The 15,988-nt window shown below is 49.9% G+C and overlaps 1 protein-coding gene across 1 annotated transcript; it reads left to right on the top strand.

Moving 5' to 3' along the window:
* Positions 1–2,933: 2,933 nt before the first annotated feature.
* On the top strand, positions 2,934–3,681 carry LOC120674528 (formin-like protein 18). Its single transcript, XM_039955695.1, has 2 exons — positions 2,934–3,239; positions 3,550–3,681. The coding sequence occupies exons 1-2, from the start codon at positions 2,934–2,936 to the stop codon at positions 3,679–3,681; spliced, it is 438 nt and encodes a 145-aa protein (XP_039811629.1).
* The last annotated feature ends 12,307 nt before the right edge of the window (positions 3,682–15,988 follow it).

Here is a 15,988-nt window from a genome sequence, read left to right as displayed (position 1 = left end):
GAATGCATATGAAATATTTGAGTGCAACTCAAGGATGCAACTATTATACTTCAACTGGAATGCCCTGCGGACTGTCCGCGCCCAAGTGGCGGACTGTCCGCAGTACAACTCTATCGACCCACTAGAACCAACTATCTCTCTGGACAAATTTCAATCTATACGGTGGACCGTCCGCTCCAACATAGCAGACTGTCCGCAGTTTAACTTTGCAATACTACCAGAGGCAACGACGCCCCTGGACAAATTTTAATCTCTACTGCAGACCGTCCGGCCCTCCTTGGCGAACCATCCGCAGTTCACTCTGCCAATTCCACCAGAGACGATAACGTCTCTGGACAAAATTCCAGACTATACGGCAGACTGTCCGCTCTCCAATAGCGGACTGTCTGCAGTTCAACCCTGCGAACCCCACCAGAGACAACATCGTCTCTGGACAAATTTTGATCTCTACGGCGAACTGTCTGCTCTCCAATAGCGGACCGTCCGCAGTTCAATCCTACGAAAACACCAGAGACAACATCATCTCTGAACAACTTCTAACCTGACCGGCGGACTGTCCGGCCCTCCTAGGCGGACCGTCCGCGACTCACTTTTGCAGACCACCCGACAGGCGGCAGTAAGCACGGTGGCGGCGGTTCACCGGCGCCGGCGGCGCACAACGGGAGGGGGAAAGAGGCCAGGGGGCACAAGTTACTCACCACGAATCCATTCCCGCGGTCGATTCGGGTGGGGGATGACCGGAGAAGCAGATCGACGGTGGAGCAAAGCTTCAAGTGCCTCCAATGGTGACCGGCGGTGGTTGGACGATTCCGGCCGGGGAGAAGCCGGGCTAGGGGTTGGGGAAGGTGGAGGAGGTGCCGGGGAAGGTTCTCGTGCGAGGAATCAAAGTATGGTGGCCGGAGGAGGGAGATCGACGGAAGGGGGCGACGGCGGCGCGAGCGGACGAGCTGCGCTCGTCTCTGGTTGAGGTGGGAATGAGGAAGGAGGAGATGACGACTGGGCCCACATCCAGCTAAATATCTAGCGTTACTTTGGCGGACCGTCCGCCGCTCCCTAGCGGACCGTCCGCGAGGGTGTTACAGAGGTGGCGTCGGGGTTAGGCGCGTCGCGAGGGAGGACCGGAGGAGGGCATCGTCTGGGGAGGCGCCGTCGTCGGGAGAGGGGGATAAGAGAAATCGATGGGAGGGGATGCGAAGAAGGAAAGAAACGGAGGAGAGAGGTAAACAGATGAGCGTGCGGCGTGATTCGCGGGAGGGACCGGAGGTAATCGCGAGGATGGGTACGTAGGGCGGGTAAAGCAGATTGTGGTGACACAAAAATTTGATTTTGGGCAGAAATATTTTTTTATGATATTTTGTGGTTTGGTCAAGCACTAAGATCTTTCATGTGGATCTAAGAGAGGTATTTTGTGAGAGAGATGGGTGGGTTAGAGTGGGCAACAATTGTTTTTAATTTTTTCATCCTTTATAGTATTATAGATATAGATACTGATAGGGGTGTCGAACTCTCGCATCCTCTAAGCAGTAGCGTTTAGTTTCAAGTACACCACCAATAAATAAGTGGTTATTTTTAATATTTGGTACTGTATATTCATCAGTAGCTTGATAAACGTGTTTTGTCGTAACAGACAAGAAAAACCAATATACAGATTGCAAACTACTTCCACTTGAAATTCCGGTAGTTTGTGTGTCTGGTGATTAGAAATGCCTTACACGGCCGATTACTAGAATCTCCCGTAAACCTGGAATTTCATAGCATTTGTTTGAAGTGGTTCAAGTTCTTTTGCCTCTTGGGCTCTTGGCCCAGCTTCACGTTCACTCTCTACTTGGCCCAAGACACACCCTGCGGGCTGCGACCCGACAGGAGGCGCCAATCCTAGTATCTTTTAGAAGTTTTTTACTTTTACACGTCACCAATAATATTGGCTCCCCCTCAAAAAAAAAACCAATAATATTGGCTGGCAACAACGGAGAAAAGACGCCAAGCGCGTGTCGCACATGGGTTGGCCGGTCATATGTCAGGTTCTAAATAGCTCATGGATTTTTTGGAGCATAAATGATATTCTTTCTCTAACCATGAATTATTTTTTGAATCTATTTTAACCACCGTGTTGTTGAGAATTAATCATACTAATATGGATATATTTTGTATTTTCTAAAAAAATCAATATTTTAAATGAACTAGTTCAAAATTCTTAATATATTAATTCAACTTTTACAAGTAAAATGTTGAATTTTCTTATTCAAATGGTTGAATTAACTATTATACATTATTGAATCCAAGTTTAAGAATATGTAGAATGTATATCGGAGTGTCACTGTTGTCATATAAAATCTTAAATCTCTCATTTTAAATTGTCATAAAAAAACATGAAAACCTGCTTGCCCAGTTAAAAAAGTCTTTCTTATTAAATTCAGGTCGCAAATGCAAGATACATGCTGGACTATAGTTGTCAATGCAGCCCGCAGCCCGTTGGCCCGGCCCAAGCATGGCCCGGCCCGCTCTCCACCGTGCCCGGGCTAGCCTAGCCCGTCAACCGTGCCCGAGCTTGTGCCGTCACCGCAGCCCGTGGGCTGGCACGGCTCGGCACGAAATTAGTAGGTCGGCCCGATATTAGCCCACTAACTCCAATGATCTACCGTCTACACAGTCACACCGCCCATCCCATAGGCCACATGCCACAGTGCGGCAGCGCCCCCCTCCCCCCAAGCAGCTAGGCTCCAAACCCTAGCCCCCAAGGGCGGCTCCGACCTCCGAGCCTCCGACCCCGTCCGCCCAGCGGCCAGCATGGCAGCGCCCCCGGCCGCCCCCCTCCCCCCACGCAGGCGGCACAGCTTCACTAACCTGAGCCGGATTTCAAATCCGATCTCACCGCCGCCCTCCAGATCCACGCGCCGACACCGATCCCCGGCGGCGCGGCCGCAGCGTTCGGCATGGAGGAGACGCCGCCGGGGCAGCGGCCGCAGCCGCAGCCAGCGCACGCGTCTCATCCCTTCCCCGCGGCGCCCTTCACCCCGCCACTGCGATCGCGAGAAGGCGACCGCGAGTCTGCAACCGGCAGCGGCGCCGCAGACTCGCCCCCTCCCGCTCTCCTCTGCGCTTCTCCGCCGCCGTCGCCGGTCCGCCGCCCCTCCCGCGGCCGAGTACCGGCGCCCCCATCGTGGGCTGCGGGGGAGGGGGGCGAGGCCGACGAGCAGGCTGAGCTACACGGGCAGGCCCGGCACGAAACAGACCCGTGGGTCTGTGCCTGGGCCGCCGGTGCAGCCCATGGGCTGACTCGGCACGGCCCACTAAGAAATAGAGCAGGGCCAGGCATGACCCGGAGGTGACCGGGCCAGGGCGGGCCTGGACTCGAGCCGGGCTGGGCGGCCTGAATGGACATCTATATGTTGGACCACGTTGTACATCAGTACATGAGCATCTTTTAACTGGGCAAGAACGTGGCCAGAAAAAATGGATAAAAGTTATCTGCAACGTGTTGAGCTATATTCTTGCTAATTGGGTTTTACTGGGCTTTACTTATATATATGTCTTAGGCATTTCCGGTAGATGCATAGCGACCCCGGCCGGAGGAGACCAGCGGCCGACGCCGACCGTGCGGCCAGTCCCCTCCACCTCCGCTGCACCCTCCTCTCCACGCTGGGACGTGACAGGAGAACGGAGATCCCCGAGGCTGCGTAGCCGCAGCGTTCGTCCGAGACCACCATCGGTTTGCCGTAGTTCCGGTGAGCAATTTTGTGTTATGAGTCTAGGATCGACTAGTACACGGATCGAGCGGGTATTTTCTTTCTCTTTCCTTTTCATGAGTACAAAGGGGGCCTAGATCTAGAACAAAAGGGATGGAAGAGTACACAGAGGGAGAGAGGGAGAGACCATCACCACCAGCGCTTGAACTCGATCCGGCGGCCATCTCTGGTTCGCTGATGAAGATCTGCTCTAGGGCAGCGGCGAGTGACGCAGCAGCTTCACGGTCGCGGCGGCGTTGTCGTGGACGGCGGCGCCAACGACGACGAGTCGAGGACGATGGCGGCGGCGGCGGTGGAGACGCCAGTGGAGTCGAGGATGACGACTGGCGTGGCGCAGAGGCGGCGGCTTCCCGTTGCTTCTGCGCACCCTCAGATCGGGCTAGGGTTTTTCGGTGGGTTTGGCGGCTCCCGGCAAACCTCGTGCAATGTGCCGCCGGCCTCCACCTCTCTTTATAGCGCAGCGCAACGGGGGCCCACCAACCATGTGTTGGGTTGGGCGCCCCCGATCAGGGCGCGGATTAAGGGCCTAATAGGCCGTTGGGCCTATTAGGAAAAAGATCAATCCAACATTCTCCCCCTTGATCTCACGTTTTACTTTAACTTTATACTTTAACTTGAAACTTTTTCCTTTAGTTGTTCCATCACAGATTAATGAATAGAGCATGCTTTATCGTCACGGTCCAAGACCGATAGACTCAACAGCTACCACACACATCTCTGTTTTGAAACAAATTCTTTATCTTTTGGGCCCTTTTATTCTCCAGAAATCACAGGCTTTCCCTTAAACCCATACCGGCTATGTGTTCCACGAACACATTGGGTGGTAAGCCTTTAGTGAGCGGATCCGCAATCATTTTCTTTGTGCTTATATGCTCGAGTGTAATGGAGTGATTCTGGATTTTCTCCTTCACAACATAAAATTTTATGTCAATGTGTTTGGCAGCACCACTTGACTTATTGTTGTGAGCATAAAACACTGCTGGTTCATTGTCGCAGTACATTCTGAGTGGTCTTTGAATGCTGTCTACCACTCTTAAACCGGGTATAAATTTCTTTAACCATTCAACCTGCCCCGAGGCCTCATAACATGCCACAAATTCAGCGTACATCGTCGATGATGCAGTGACGCTTTGTTTGGAGCTTTTCCACGATATAGCTCCCCTGCGAGTGTGAACACATAACCGGACGTGGACTTTCGGTCATCGATGTCCCCCGCAAAATCCGCATCTGAGTACCCTTCTATCTATAGGGAATCGGATTTTCTGTATGTTAGCATGAGGCCTTTTGTGCCTTGCACATAACGTAAAGCTTTCTTTACCATGATCCAGTGTGTCTGTCCTGGATTACTTCGATATCTGCCAAGTGTCCCGGTAACAAATGCTAAGTCAGGGCGTGTACAAACTTGAGCATACTGTAGGCTTCCGACAGTTGAAGCATATGGAACCGCTTTCATTTGATCGATCTCATACTGGTTCCTGGGACATTGAAATTTCCCAAATCTATCGCCCTTGACTATTGGAGCAGATGAAGGCTTGCACATATGCATACTGTACTTCTTTAGAATCTTTTCTAAGTATGCATTTTGTGATAGCCCTAATACCCCATTTGTTCTATCTCGGTGAATTTCAATTCCCAAAACAAATGAAGCTTCACCGAGATTTTTCATATCAAAGTTTGAGGACAAGAATTTCTTTGTCTCCAATAGTAGACCAACATCGCTACTAGCAAGTAGAATGTCATCCACATACAGGATTAGGAAAATAAATTTTCCACTTCTGAACTTTGCATAAATGATATTGTCCTCCTCATTTTCTTTAAACCCAAATTTCCTTATAGTTTCATCAAACTTTAAATACCACTGCCTAGAGGCTTGCTTTAATCCATAAATGGATTTCTTTAAGCGACACCCCATATGTTCTTTTCCTTTCACGACAAAACCTTTCGGTTGTGCCATGTAAACATTTTCATACAGATCCCCGCTAAGGAATGCCGTCTTTACGTCCATCTGATGTAACTCTAAGTCATAATGTGCCACCAATGCCATTATGATCCTGAAGGAATCTTTACACGAAATCGGAGAAAAGATTTCGTTATCGTCTATCCCTTCTCTTTGCGTAAAGTCTTTTGCCACGAGTCGTGCTTTGAACCTTTCTACATTCCCTTTGGAGTCATGTTTTATCTTGTAAACCCATTTACAGCCTACTGTTTTGGCTCCTGAAGCATCCCCTCATAAGAGAAGACTTAAATGTGATACAAACATCAGTCCTAGGAGGCTGATGACACATTTATTACATCAGATGGTTCATTACCGTACAACTCTACGCGGTAGTTAGCAGAGAAACGTCACTATCGCGAGGATTACAATCCACACACACGCAATGATATTAAATAAAAAAGAAAGTCATTAGAGTCTTGCGCCATGCAGTATCTCTTGCGGGTGACCCTAATTCACAGGCAAGGCTGGGTGCAGGACGGTACACCTACTCAACGTCGTCGGGTACAAAGTCTGGATCTTCTTCTATAAAAATAAATAATGGGGTGAGTACAAACGTACTCAGCAAGTCCAACCACACCCACGGAGGGGGTATAACAGAATATAATGCACAGGGTAAATCAAGGATAAGGTTAGGGTTTACTTTTGTGGAAAGCAATATTTTATGCAAGGGTTCATTTGAAAAACAAGTATTTCTAAAACCAGTTTTATTGTACCGAGTAACACCAAAGGTTGATCCTCACAGGATCCAAATTTTAAGACTGCTACTGGACTCCTCATCCGCCGTAGCACACGGCACAACTGCCGGACACATCTCCAAAACAACTCACGCCAAACCATCCCAAAGTAAACACTAGTTGTGAGACCACACCGTAACTCGCCCAGTACCGTGGGCACGGCTATTCGAATAGATTCTTAACTCTGCAGAGGTGTGCAACTTTACCCACAAGCGGGGTACCGCAACTCGATCACCTTAGTGTCGGTGCAGATCCCAACAAAGCCATTACCCACCTTAGCTAGACCTGACTAGCCATCACGGGATGCACCAAGGGGTCATCGACCATTCACCTAGGTTTAACCGGGGCATAAGTCACTCGGGGCTTATCCCTTCTCCTTAGTCACCCGTTGCTCTCAGCTCACCTGATGGCTATCAGACTAACTAGTGGGATTTATGCTAAGCCATGGCCCATACAACGGTCGAGTGGTTTGCACGATAGTGGAGTTAGGTGAGATGTAACACCAACTCGGTCCTTAGGGGTGACAAGATGGATATCTCCCTTCATTGCCCTGCCACACTGGCACGAGCACACCAAACGGCAAATCACACTGAAACGCCATCAATCCCGTATAGACTCATCTTTCGAAAATCCACTTTTATCCCTTCCCACACTCACACACCTTTTCTTTATAAAACAAGTTGTATAAAGTAGCAGGTCCTAAGCGTTCTAGTATCGATTAACGTCCAAGCAAAATCTAGGTGGTCAAGGAATGGTTATCACAAATCAAGGGGTGGCTATCCAACCGTGTTTTCATGCAAGAAAAACATATGCAATTTTGTAAAATAGGCCAATAGGTTGTGTTTATAAAAACTAGGACAAGAACATGCATCAAAGGATGGGATTGAACTTGCCGTCTTCGTAGCCTTCGGGGAGGTCTTGTCCTTCGGGCTCGAGGTCACGGAACTGGTCCTCGTTCACCTGCTCGCAGTACTTCTCGTTGGTGGGCTCTCCTTTATTCACACCGTGGTCTATGACGCATGCAAACAAGCACACAGTCAAGACACAGAAAAATAAAAATGTATCGTTGAGCTCGAATCGGAAGCACATAAGATATGGAGTGCGGAGTAATATTTTCGAACGGTTTCCTAATGGCTTGGTCAAAACTAAGTTATGAAAGTCGTGGTAAAGTTTCGGGTTGATCAGAGTTCATTTGGTGCATAAAATGATAGGTTTTATAAAGGTTTAGGGGCTAGATTAGGAATCAGGGACCTAGTTGTAATTATTCTCGAGAAGGCAGGGGCCTGTTTATAATTTTTGGAAACATCTGGATCATTCTGGAAAGGTCAGGGGTCTATGTAGAATTAAGTTTTTACTAGAGAGGGGTTTATTTGCGAACGTATTAAGGGGTGGGGGTGTTTCTGTAAAAAGGCCATAATTGTGGAGGGTTTCCTTAACAAATAAAGGGGAGGCTAGGGGGTTTTGGGCAAAAAGCCCTCTCTTCTTCCTCCCCCTCACGCTAGAAAACAGGGGAGGTGTAGGGGGCGCCGGCGGCTCTGAGATCCGACGTCCCAGGCCACGGCGACGGCTGGAGAGGAGGGGAAAATGGGCAGCGTGGTGCAGGGGTTCGATTCCCCCTCTCACCTTGGCCTGAGGTGCGGCGAGGAGGCGGGGCAGCGGGAGCAGGCGACAGCGGCGCTAGGCGGTTCCTGTGGCGGCGCTAGGGAGCTCGGAGAGAAGAGGCACGGGGTTGTGTAGCTCGGAGTGGGGGTCATGGAGCTCAGGGGTGCCCCTCGGCCCCTTTTTATAGGCGGTCAAGGCGGTGGAGGTGGGAGCGGGGCGGTGGCCGGCGGGGCAAGCTCTGAGGGCGGCGTTAAAGGTTTAGGGCGGGTGCTGCCGGAGTGGTTACATCGCCGGGGTGGTGTAGCGTTGACGCGGTGAGTGTGCCGAGGCGAGCACAGGTGACGCGACTCCTCGGGCAGGCGGGCGTGGGGTAGGCGGCGCTGTGCCAAGGTCGCCGGTGTTGTGCGTGCACAGGGTGACGGCGCGTGAGGCGAGGCGGGATGGGACGCGTCGGGCAGGCGGCGACCGGCGCAGGCGGCGTTGTGCAGGCGTCAACGGCGGGCAGTATGTGTGCGTGCAGCGGTCCGGTGCCGTGGCTCGGTGCGCCGCGGCGCGGCGAGCGCGGGCACGCGCACGCGTGCGCACGGCCGGCCTGGGCGCGAGGTCGGGGAGCAGGGCCGGTTAACGTTCGTGTGGGTGGTGCGCGTGAGGAGTGGCGTGGTGCGGCGTCGTGGTGCACGCGGTGAGCGCGTGCACGGGGCCGAGAGCGTGGGCGAGCGGGCGGCCGGTGCGAGAGCTGAGCAAGGGCAAGGCGCGGCTCGGGTGCAGCAGGGGCGCGGGCCAGAGGGAGGGGAGGCGCACGTGGGAGTGGAGGCAGGCCGGGAGCGGGAAGCGGCTCGGGCGGAGCGCGCGGTGGCGAGTTGCACAGCAGCGTGTGCGGGGAGGAGAGAGGGGCGGCGCGCTGTGCGGGCAGGCGACGAGGGGGGGGGGGGTGCGCGGCAGAGAGCAGGGAGAAAGAAGAGAGAGGGAAGGGAGGAGGAGGAAAGAAAAAAAAGAAAAAGAAAATGGAAAATAGAAAAGAGAATAGAAAAGATAATGGGAGAGAGAGAGAAAGGGAGGGCGGGATTCACGCCGATCGCGGCGCCGACCGCGACTTCACGCGCACGCACGTTGGTCGGGCGTGGCGCGGCGGTCGGTGGTTCGTGACGCGCGACACAGGAAAAAGAGAGGGCCACAACAGGGATTGGACATCGGGATGTTCGGAACAGGGAAGGCTCCCGAAATATTAGGGTTAGGGCTTTAGGGAAAAACTGGAGCTCAACGATGAAAACGGTTTTTGAAAATATTAAGCGTATGATTTGATTTGGTGAATTTTTGGGATGTTACAGCTCCTTTAGGAATTTCCTCTAAGTCCCAAACACCATTGGAACTCATTGATTTCATCTCATCCTTCATAGCTTCCAGCCATTTAGATGAGTGAACACTTCTCATGGCTTCTTCATATGAAGTGGGATCACCCTCCATATAAACTTCTTCTGTATTATAAACTTCATAGTCGCTAGAAATAGCCGACCTTCTTTCTCTTTGTGAACTTCTAAGGGCCACTGCTTGTGGCACATTTTGTGCCTCAACTTTTGGCACATTTTCCATAGGGGGCTGTAGCTCCTCCTCCTCATGACCAACCGCGGGTTCAGGCGGTTCCTGGATGACAGGTTCCAAACCTTCGCTCACTGTTGGTATGGGTGGAGTTGCGACAGGTGTTGTCACCGTAATATCTGGAATAGTTAGCGCAGCAACAATCGAAGAAGGTATTGGCGTCACTATTTCAGGAACTTTTGGTGCAGCATCAACAGGTAGTGAGAAAAATGGCTCTTGAATCATAGGAGTAGGCACATACACCCGCTTCTCCTCAAGGTCAATTTCTCTAGGTACCATGCTCCCCCTGATCATTTCATTTTCTAGAAAGGCAGCATGTCTCGTTTCTATAAACTTTGTTTGTCTGTCTGGATAGTAGAAACGAAAACCTTTTGACTTTTCAGGATAGCCGATAAAATGGCAGCTTACAGTTTTGGAATCCAATTTTCCAATACTTGGATTAAACACTTTAGCCTCAGCTGGGCTCCCCAAGACCTGAAGGTGAGTCAGTGAGGGTTCTCTTCCTGTCCATAGCTCATACGGTGTTTTGGGCACCGATTTGCTTGGCACTCTGTTGAGAATATAGATGGCGGTTTTTAACGCCTCCATCCACAGACTCAATGGCAGTGTGAAATAACTCATCATACTGCGCACCATATCCATCAGTGTATGGTTGTGCCTTTCAGCTACTCCATTTTGTTGAGGCTCCCCCGGTGTGGAATATTGGGCAACTATACCATTTTCCTGTAAAAATCTTGCAAGAGGTCCAGGAACTTGTCCATAAGGGGTATGTCGACCGTAGTACTCCCCTCCACGGTCTGATCTTACTATTTTAATTCTTTTGTCAAGCTGATTTTCAACCTCAGCTTTGAATATTTTAAATTTATCCAATGCCTCAGATCTTTCTTTAATTGGATAAATGTAACCATAGCGGGAGTAGTCGTCTGTGAATGTTATGAACGAATCATAGCCATCCACACTTTTCACAGGAAACAGGCCACATATATCAGTGTGGATTATTTCTAATGTTCCTGCACTTTGTTTGACACCCTTTTTAATTTGCTTTACAAATTTTCCTTTAATGCATTCAACGCATTGTTCAAGATCAGAAAACTCTAGCTGAGGAAGAATTTCACTCTTCACTAATCTTTCAATTCCCCCCTCGAAATATGGCCTAAACAACAGTGCCATAATTTCGATGAAGTATCTTGAGTTCTTTTTCTTTTCTTTGGTTCTTTCTCTGATAAGGATTCATTCACATTCACATTCACATCACACACAAAATGTACTTTATCACGCATAGATAGTAAATAAAGATCATTGTAAAGGAAAGCATCACCAATACAATTATTATCAAACCATAGTTCACATTTGCCATTCGCAAAATAACAACCAAAACCATCTGTGTCTAAGCGTGATACACTAATCAAGTTTCTTTGAAGCGAAGGGACAAATAAAACATCTTTTAATACAAGCATGAAACCATTAACTAGCTCGAGGGAGATATCGCCAACAGCTTCCACATCTGCTTGTACTCCGTTCGCGACTTTAATGTGACTTTCGCTTCTTAGCGTAGTCCTTGTCGAACGGAATCCCTGTAAAGAATTTGCAACATGCACAGTTGCACCAGAATCAATCCACCAAGTAGATTTAGAAAACTGTATATACAGGGATTCATTAACAAATGAAATTACATTCTCACCATTCTTTGTCATTATCATCTTTAAGTAGCCGGGACAATCTGCTTTACGATGCCCCTTGTCATGGCAGTGGAAGCACTCATCTTGAGCTGGAGGGCGCTGTTGCTGATACTTCTGTGGCATAGGGGCTTTGTCTTTAGTTTTAGAGGAAGAAGCAGCAAGGAAGGGCCTTTTCTTGTTATTATGCACAAAATTGATAGACCCACCATTCTGTTCCTTGAGTCTATCTTCCTCTTGCGCACACATGCCAATTGCCTTTTCCATATTCCACTTCTCTGGCTATGAGTTATAGTTTACAACGAATGTTGCAAACTCTTTTGGCGGAGAGGCGAATACCAGGTGCACCATAAACTCTTCCTTGAGATCCAAGTTCATTGGTTTGAATTTGGAGTTCAAGGCGCACATCCCCATGATATGATCTCTTATAGTACCGTCATTGCCATAGTACCTCTTTGTGACCAACTGCTCTATGATCTGTGTGGCATAATTCTTTGAAAAACCAGTAAACTAGTTCTTTATCTTTTCAATGTACTCTGCAGCTGAATCGCACTCTCCAATTGAACCCAAAATGTTAGGATCAATTGTGTTCTTTATCACTGCCACACATTTCTTGTTGGCATTATTCCACTTTATCTTTTGGAGATCATAAGCCATCTTTAAAGGAGCATAGTCCCTTTCCTTTTCCTGCCACTCAGCATCAGTGTCAGATTCTCCTCTCACTGGAGCTGGTGGCTCAGTGGGCTTTGGAGTGGTGATCATCTCATCCACCTCTCCATAGACGAAAGCAAGATCAACCTTCTTGATCCATTCACCATAGTTGTCTCCTTTTAGAGTTGGGATGTGATTGATGAATCCCATCAAGTTCATCCCCGCTGAAAATTTCAAAAAATAGTGAGAACATAATAACAACAATTGCATGTAATAATTCCAACGTTGGTCAAAATAGAACATACAATTATTTATGCAATTAAATCTATATCGCCGTTGGGCAGAAATAGAAATAAATGCACAAGAACTATACCAAAAATTATAATACTGCTATTAACAACGTTGGTCAGAAAATAACAATATCATAATTCACTTCTCAAGAAAACTCTTTAAACATGCTCTTAAATTTAATTGTCTCGTTGGTTCGAATTAAATTAAAGAGCAATAACTTTAATCTTTGTAGCGGAAACATAAAAATTACATTTATTCAGAAGCAATATGACTGTAAAACTTTGCTTTTCTCTAAGACAAATTATCCCGTTGGTTCAAATTTGAATAGAGATCAAAAGACTACAAAAAACATCAAATGAATGCTTCTGAAAAATAACAAAAAGAATTAAATCTTGCACTGTTGAAGCGGCCTGGGCGAGAAATCAGCCCAGTCCACTCAGCGCGCGCGCCACTCGGGCCTTCGGCCCAACAGCCGACGGCCAGGCCGCCAAACCGGTCCGGCGCCGCACCCCTCTTGGGCCAAATCTGGCCCTCTCACCGCCGCGTCGCCCCCTTGCCGTCGGAACTGAATCCGACGGCCGCCCGCGCGCGTCGCGCGAACAAAACCGGCGACGGCCGGCGCTCCCCGAACCCTAGGGTTCATTCTCTCCCTCCCCCTTTCCTCTCGCACACGGCGGCGGCCATGGGTGGCCGGGGGGAGCGGGCGAGGCGGCGCCACCGCGGCTTGCTCGCCGGTGCGCGCGCTCGCCGGAGGGGAGCGTGCCGCCGTCGAGCCGGCCGTGGACGGAGCCATGCTCTCGAGCCCCGCGCGCGCGACCCCGGCGTCCCGGAGCAGCGAGCCGGCGGCTCCTCTGTGCCGTGAAGTCCGGCGAGCGGCGGCGCAAGCGCGTCCCGCGTACCGGCGGCGGCAGTGGCGCGCGAACCAGGTAGGTCCCGCGCCATTTCATCTCTAGGGTTAGGGTTAGGGTTTGAAATTTCTTTTCTTTTTCGATTTGCATCGATTTGCCTTTTATGTGCTTTATTCCTTTCGATTCGAGGATGAATCCGTCTTTTCCCCTACTGGATCTATGCGCTAGCAAGGCGACTGATACCATTGTTATGAGTCAAGGATCGACTAGTGCACGGATCGAGCGAGTATTTCCTTTCTCTTGCCTTTTCATGAGTACAAAGGGGGCCTAGATCTAGAACAAAAGTGATGGAAGAGTACACAGAGGGAGAGAGGGAGAGACCATCACCACCAGCGCTTGAACTCGATCCGGCGGCCATCTCTGGTTCGCTGATGAAGATCTGCTCTAGGGCAGCGGCGAGTGACGCAGCAGCTTCACGGTCGCGGCGACGTTGTCGTGGACGGCGGCGCCAACGGTGACGAGTCGAGGACGATGGCGGCGGCGGCGGTGGAGACGCCAGTGGAGTCGAGGACGACGACTGGCGTGACGCAGAGGCGGCGGCTTCCCGTTGCTTCTGCGCACCCTCAGATCGGGCTAGGGTTTTTCGGTGGGTTTGGCGGCGCACGGCGAACCTCGTACACAGGGGTGGATCTAGAGGTGGGTCAAGGGGGGCTCGAGCCCCCCCTACTGCCACCGGAGCCATGGAGCCCCCCTGGAGCCCCTCCATGGATTTTTGGCCTAGGTACAAGCATTAGGGGAGGCTGGAGGGGTCTGTCTGGAGGTAGAAGACGACTGGTCGGCCGTTGGGGCGTCGCGTTGCTCAACGAGTTAGTCATCACGGCTCCGGCCCACTAAAAATTCCAGCCACTTAAGCCCAAGTGTCCACCTGCTGAACTGCCAAGGCCCGAGGCCCAATCGCACAAGCACAAGGCAGGGATAGAGCGACGACAGGGGCAGGCAAGGCGAGTGGCCCGCGGCCAGGCGCGGCTCGCGCCCAGCCGGCCAGGCGGCGGCTCGGCGAGCGGCAGGCGGCCCGCGGCCAGCCGGCCAGCAGGCCAGGCGCGGCGAGCGGCACGCCCGTGCGTCACAGCAGTGGTGCTGCAGCCTGTAGCTGCAGGGGGCCAGCCGGCCAGGCCGCCAAGGCGAGCACCGAGCAGTGCGCTAGCATAGCAGGAGAGCTGGATTTTGGAGAGGCAGAGCCGCAGAGGCAAGAAATTAGGTGAATAAAATCCTTGTTTAGTTTTTTTCTTATTATCCGTGAATCTGTAATTCAATTTCCATTTTCAATGATTTAATATATTTGATTAGTACGATAGACTTCATGTCGAAAAGAATCGTACACACATAATTTTCAAATTCAAGTGCTTCAACTCCACATACTAATGAGAGCACATCTCAACCAAAAAAATCTAGAGCAGAGTTTAGTCATTTGGATTTAATTGGGGACCTTGAAAAGTGCAAACCTATTGATGATTAACAACATGAAATTAGAGCTGAAACTCCACCGTATGTTATTGCCTAAAAAATTAATGGTAGGCTCTGTTCTATTTTAAATTCATAATTATTCATAATTTGGAGGTCCATATATGTTTGACTAATTAATTATGTCTATTTCTATAGATTGCTTCTTAGGATGAACAATGGGTGTCACTGACACGGTGGCGTCTAATTAGTTTCATAATTTGGCTTTTCGGTTTGAATAAACTACATCCTTTATTTTTCATGATGTATTTTGTGATTTTCATCGTCCATCGATGTTTTAATATAAAACTACTTCAAACTATCATATTTGTCTTTGTGGGGTGTTTTTTGTGGGATTTTCATTGTGTCTTTTTTTATTTCAGCCCCTCCTAAATTTTTTCTGGCTCCGCCACTGCTCGTGCAATGTGCCGCCGGCCTCCACCCCTCTTTATAGCGCAGCGCAATGGGGGCCCACCAACCATGTGTTGGGTTGGGCGCCCCCATCTTGGCGCGGATTAAGAGTCTAATAGGCCTATTAGGAAAGAGATCAATCCAACATTTTGCACATCACATTGCGTCGCGCTACACCCTGTACAAGCTGTCGTACCATTGATTTTGTTCTATTTCTCAGTGGCCGCAAAATTTGATCCTTTTCCTCCTCCGGCCTCGCCGAGTTTCACCGCCGCCGCACTTCCCGTGCCCCTCGGCGAGCAGCTCTTGCGTGATCGGTGGGTTTCAAGCGGTTGGGAGATGAGCGACACCGCCCCGGTAAACGAAGAGCGGAACCGCAGCAAGAAGAGAGTTGCCGCAAGAGGAAGGATGGCTCCCCCACCAGCGTCACTGTGGAGCTAGAGGTCCTGGACTGCCCCGTCTGCTATGAGCCCCTGCGGCCTCCAATATTTCAGGTGCATTCGTTGTGCCCTAAAGTAATCATCAGCTTTTCTTTTCCTTTGTTGCAGTCTCCTTTCGTTAGTGGTCGCACATTAAGACGATAGTTCTCTGAACCTTTTGGTCAATTTGATAATGCAGTGCTAAAAATGTTTTCTGACCATTTGATCCTATTTGACCATGTCATTCTTGCACAATCTAAGCATCATTAACAACACATTGTTTTGACGATATACTATTGGTTTGCAACTTCCATAGGTATGGGGCAAAATCCCCCTTTCCAGATAGGTCCTACTGTTTTGAGAAAGCTACTAAACTTTGGACTGGGTAGTAGGCTTCATAACCTCCCTATTGATGGTGCTATGCTAGGGATGCTATAATCAGAACAACTCAGGGGTATCTTACCCTCAGCTTGCATTTTTATCTTCAATGCTCCTACCTACTTATTAGTTTGAGCGTA

The sequence above is a fragment of the Panicum virgatum genome, chromosome 5N (assembly GCF_016808335.1).
Source record: "Panicum virgatum strain AP13 chromosome 5N, P.virgatum_v5, whole genome shotgun sequence".
In the NCBI taxonomy this organism is placed as follows: domain Eukaryota; kingdom Viridiplantae; phylum Streptophyta; class Magnoliopsida; order Poales; family Poaceae; genus Panicum; species Panicum virgatum.
The sequence above is the reverse complement of the archived record's forward strand: the minus strand, read 5'-3'. Positions and strand labels throughout refer to the sequence as shown.

Coding starts and splice junctions, on each gene's coding strand:
- LOC120674528 (XM_039955695.1), top strand. CDS start 2,934: ATGGAGGAGACGCCGCCGGGGCAGCGGCCGCAGCCGCAGCCAGCGCAC. Junction 3,240..3,549: donor GGCACGAAACAGACCCGTGG/GTCTGTGCCTGG, acceptor CATTTCCGGTAG/ATGCATAGCGACCCCGGCCG.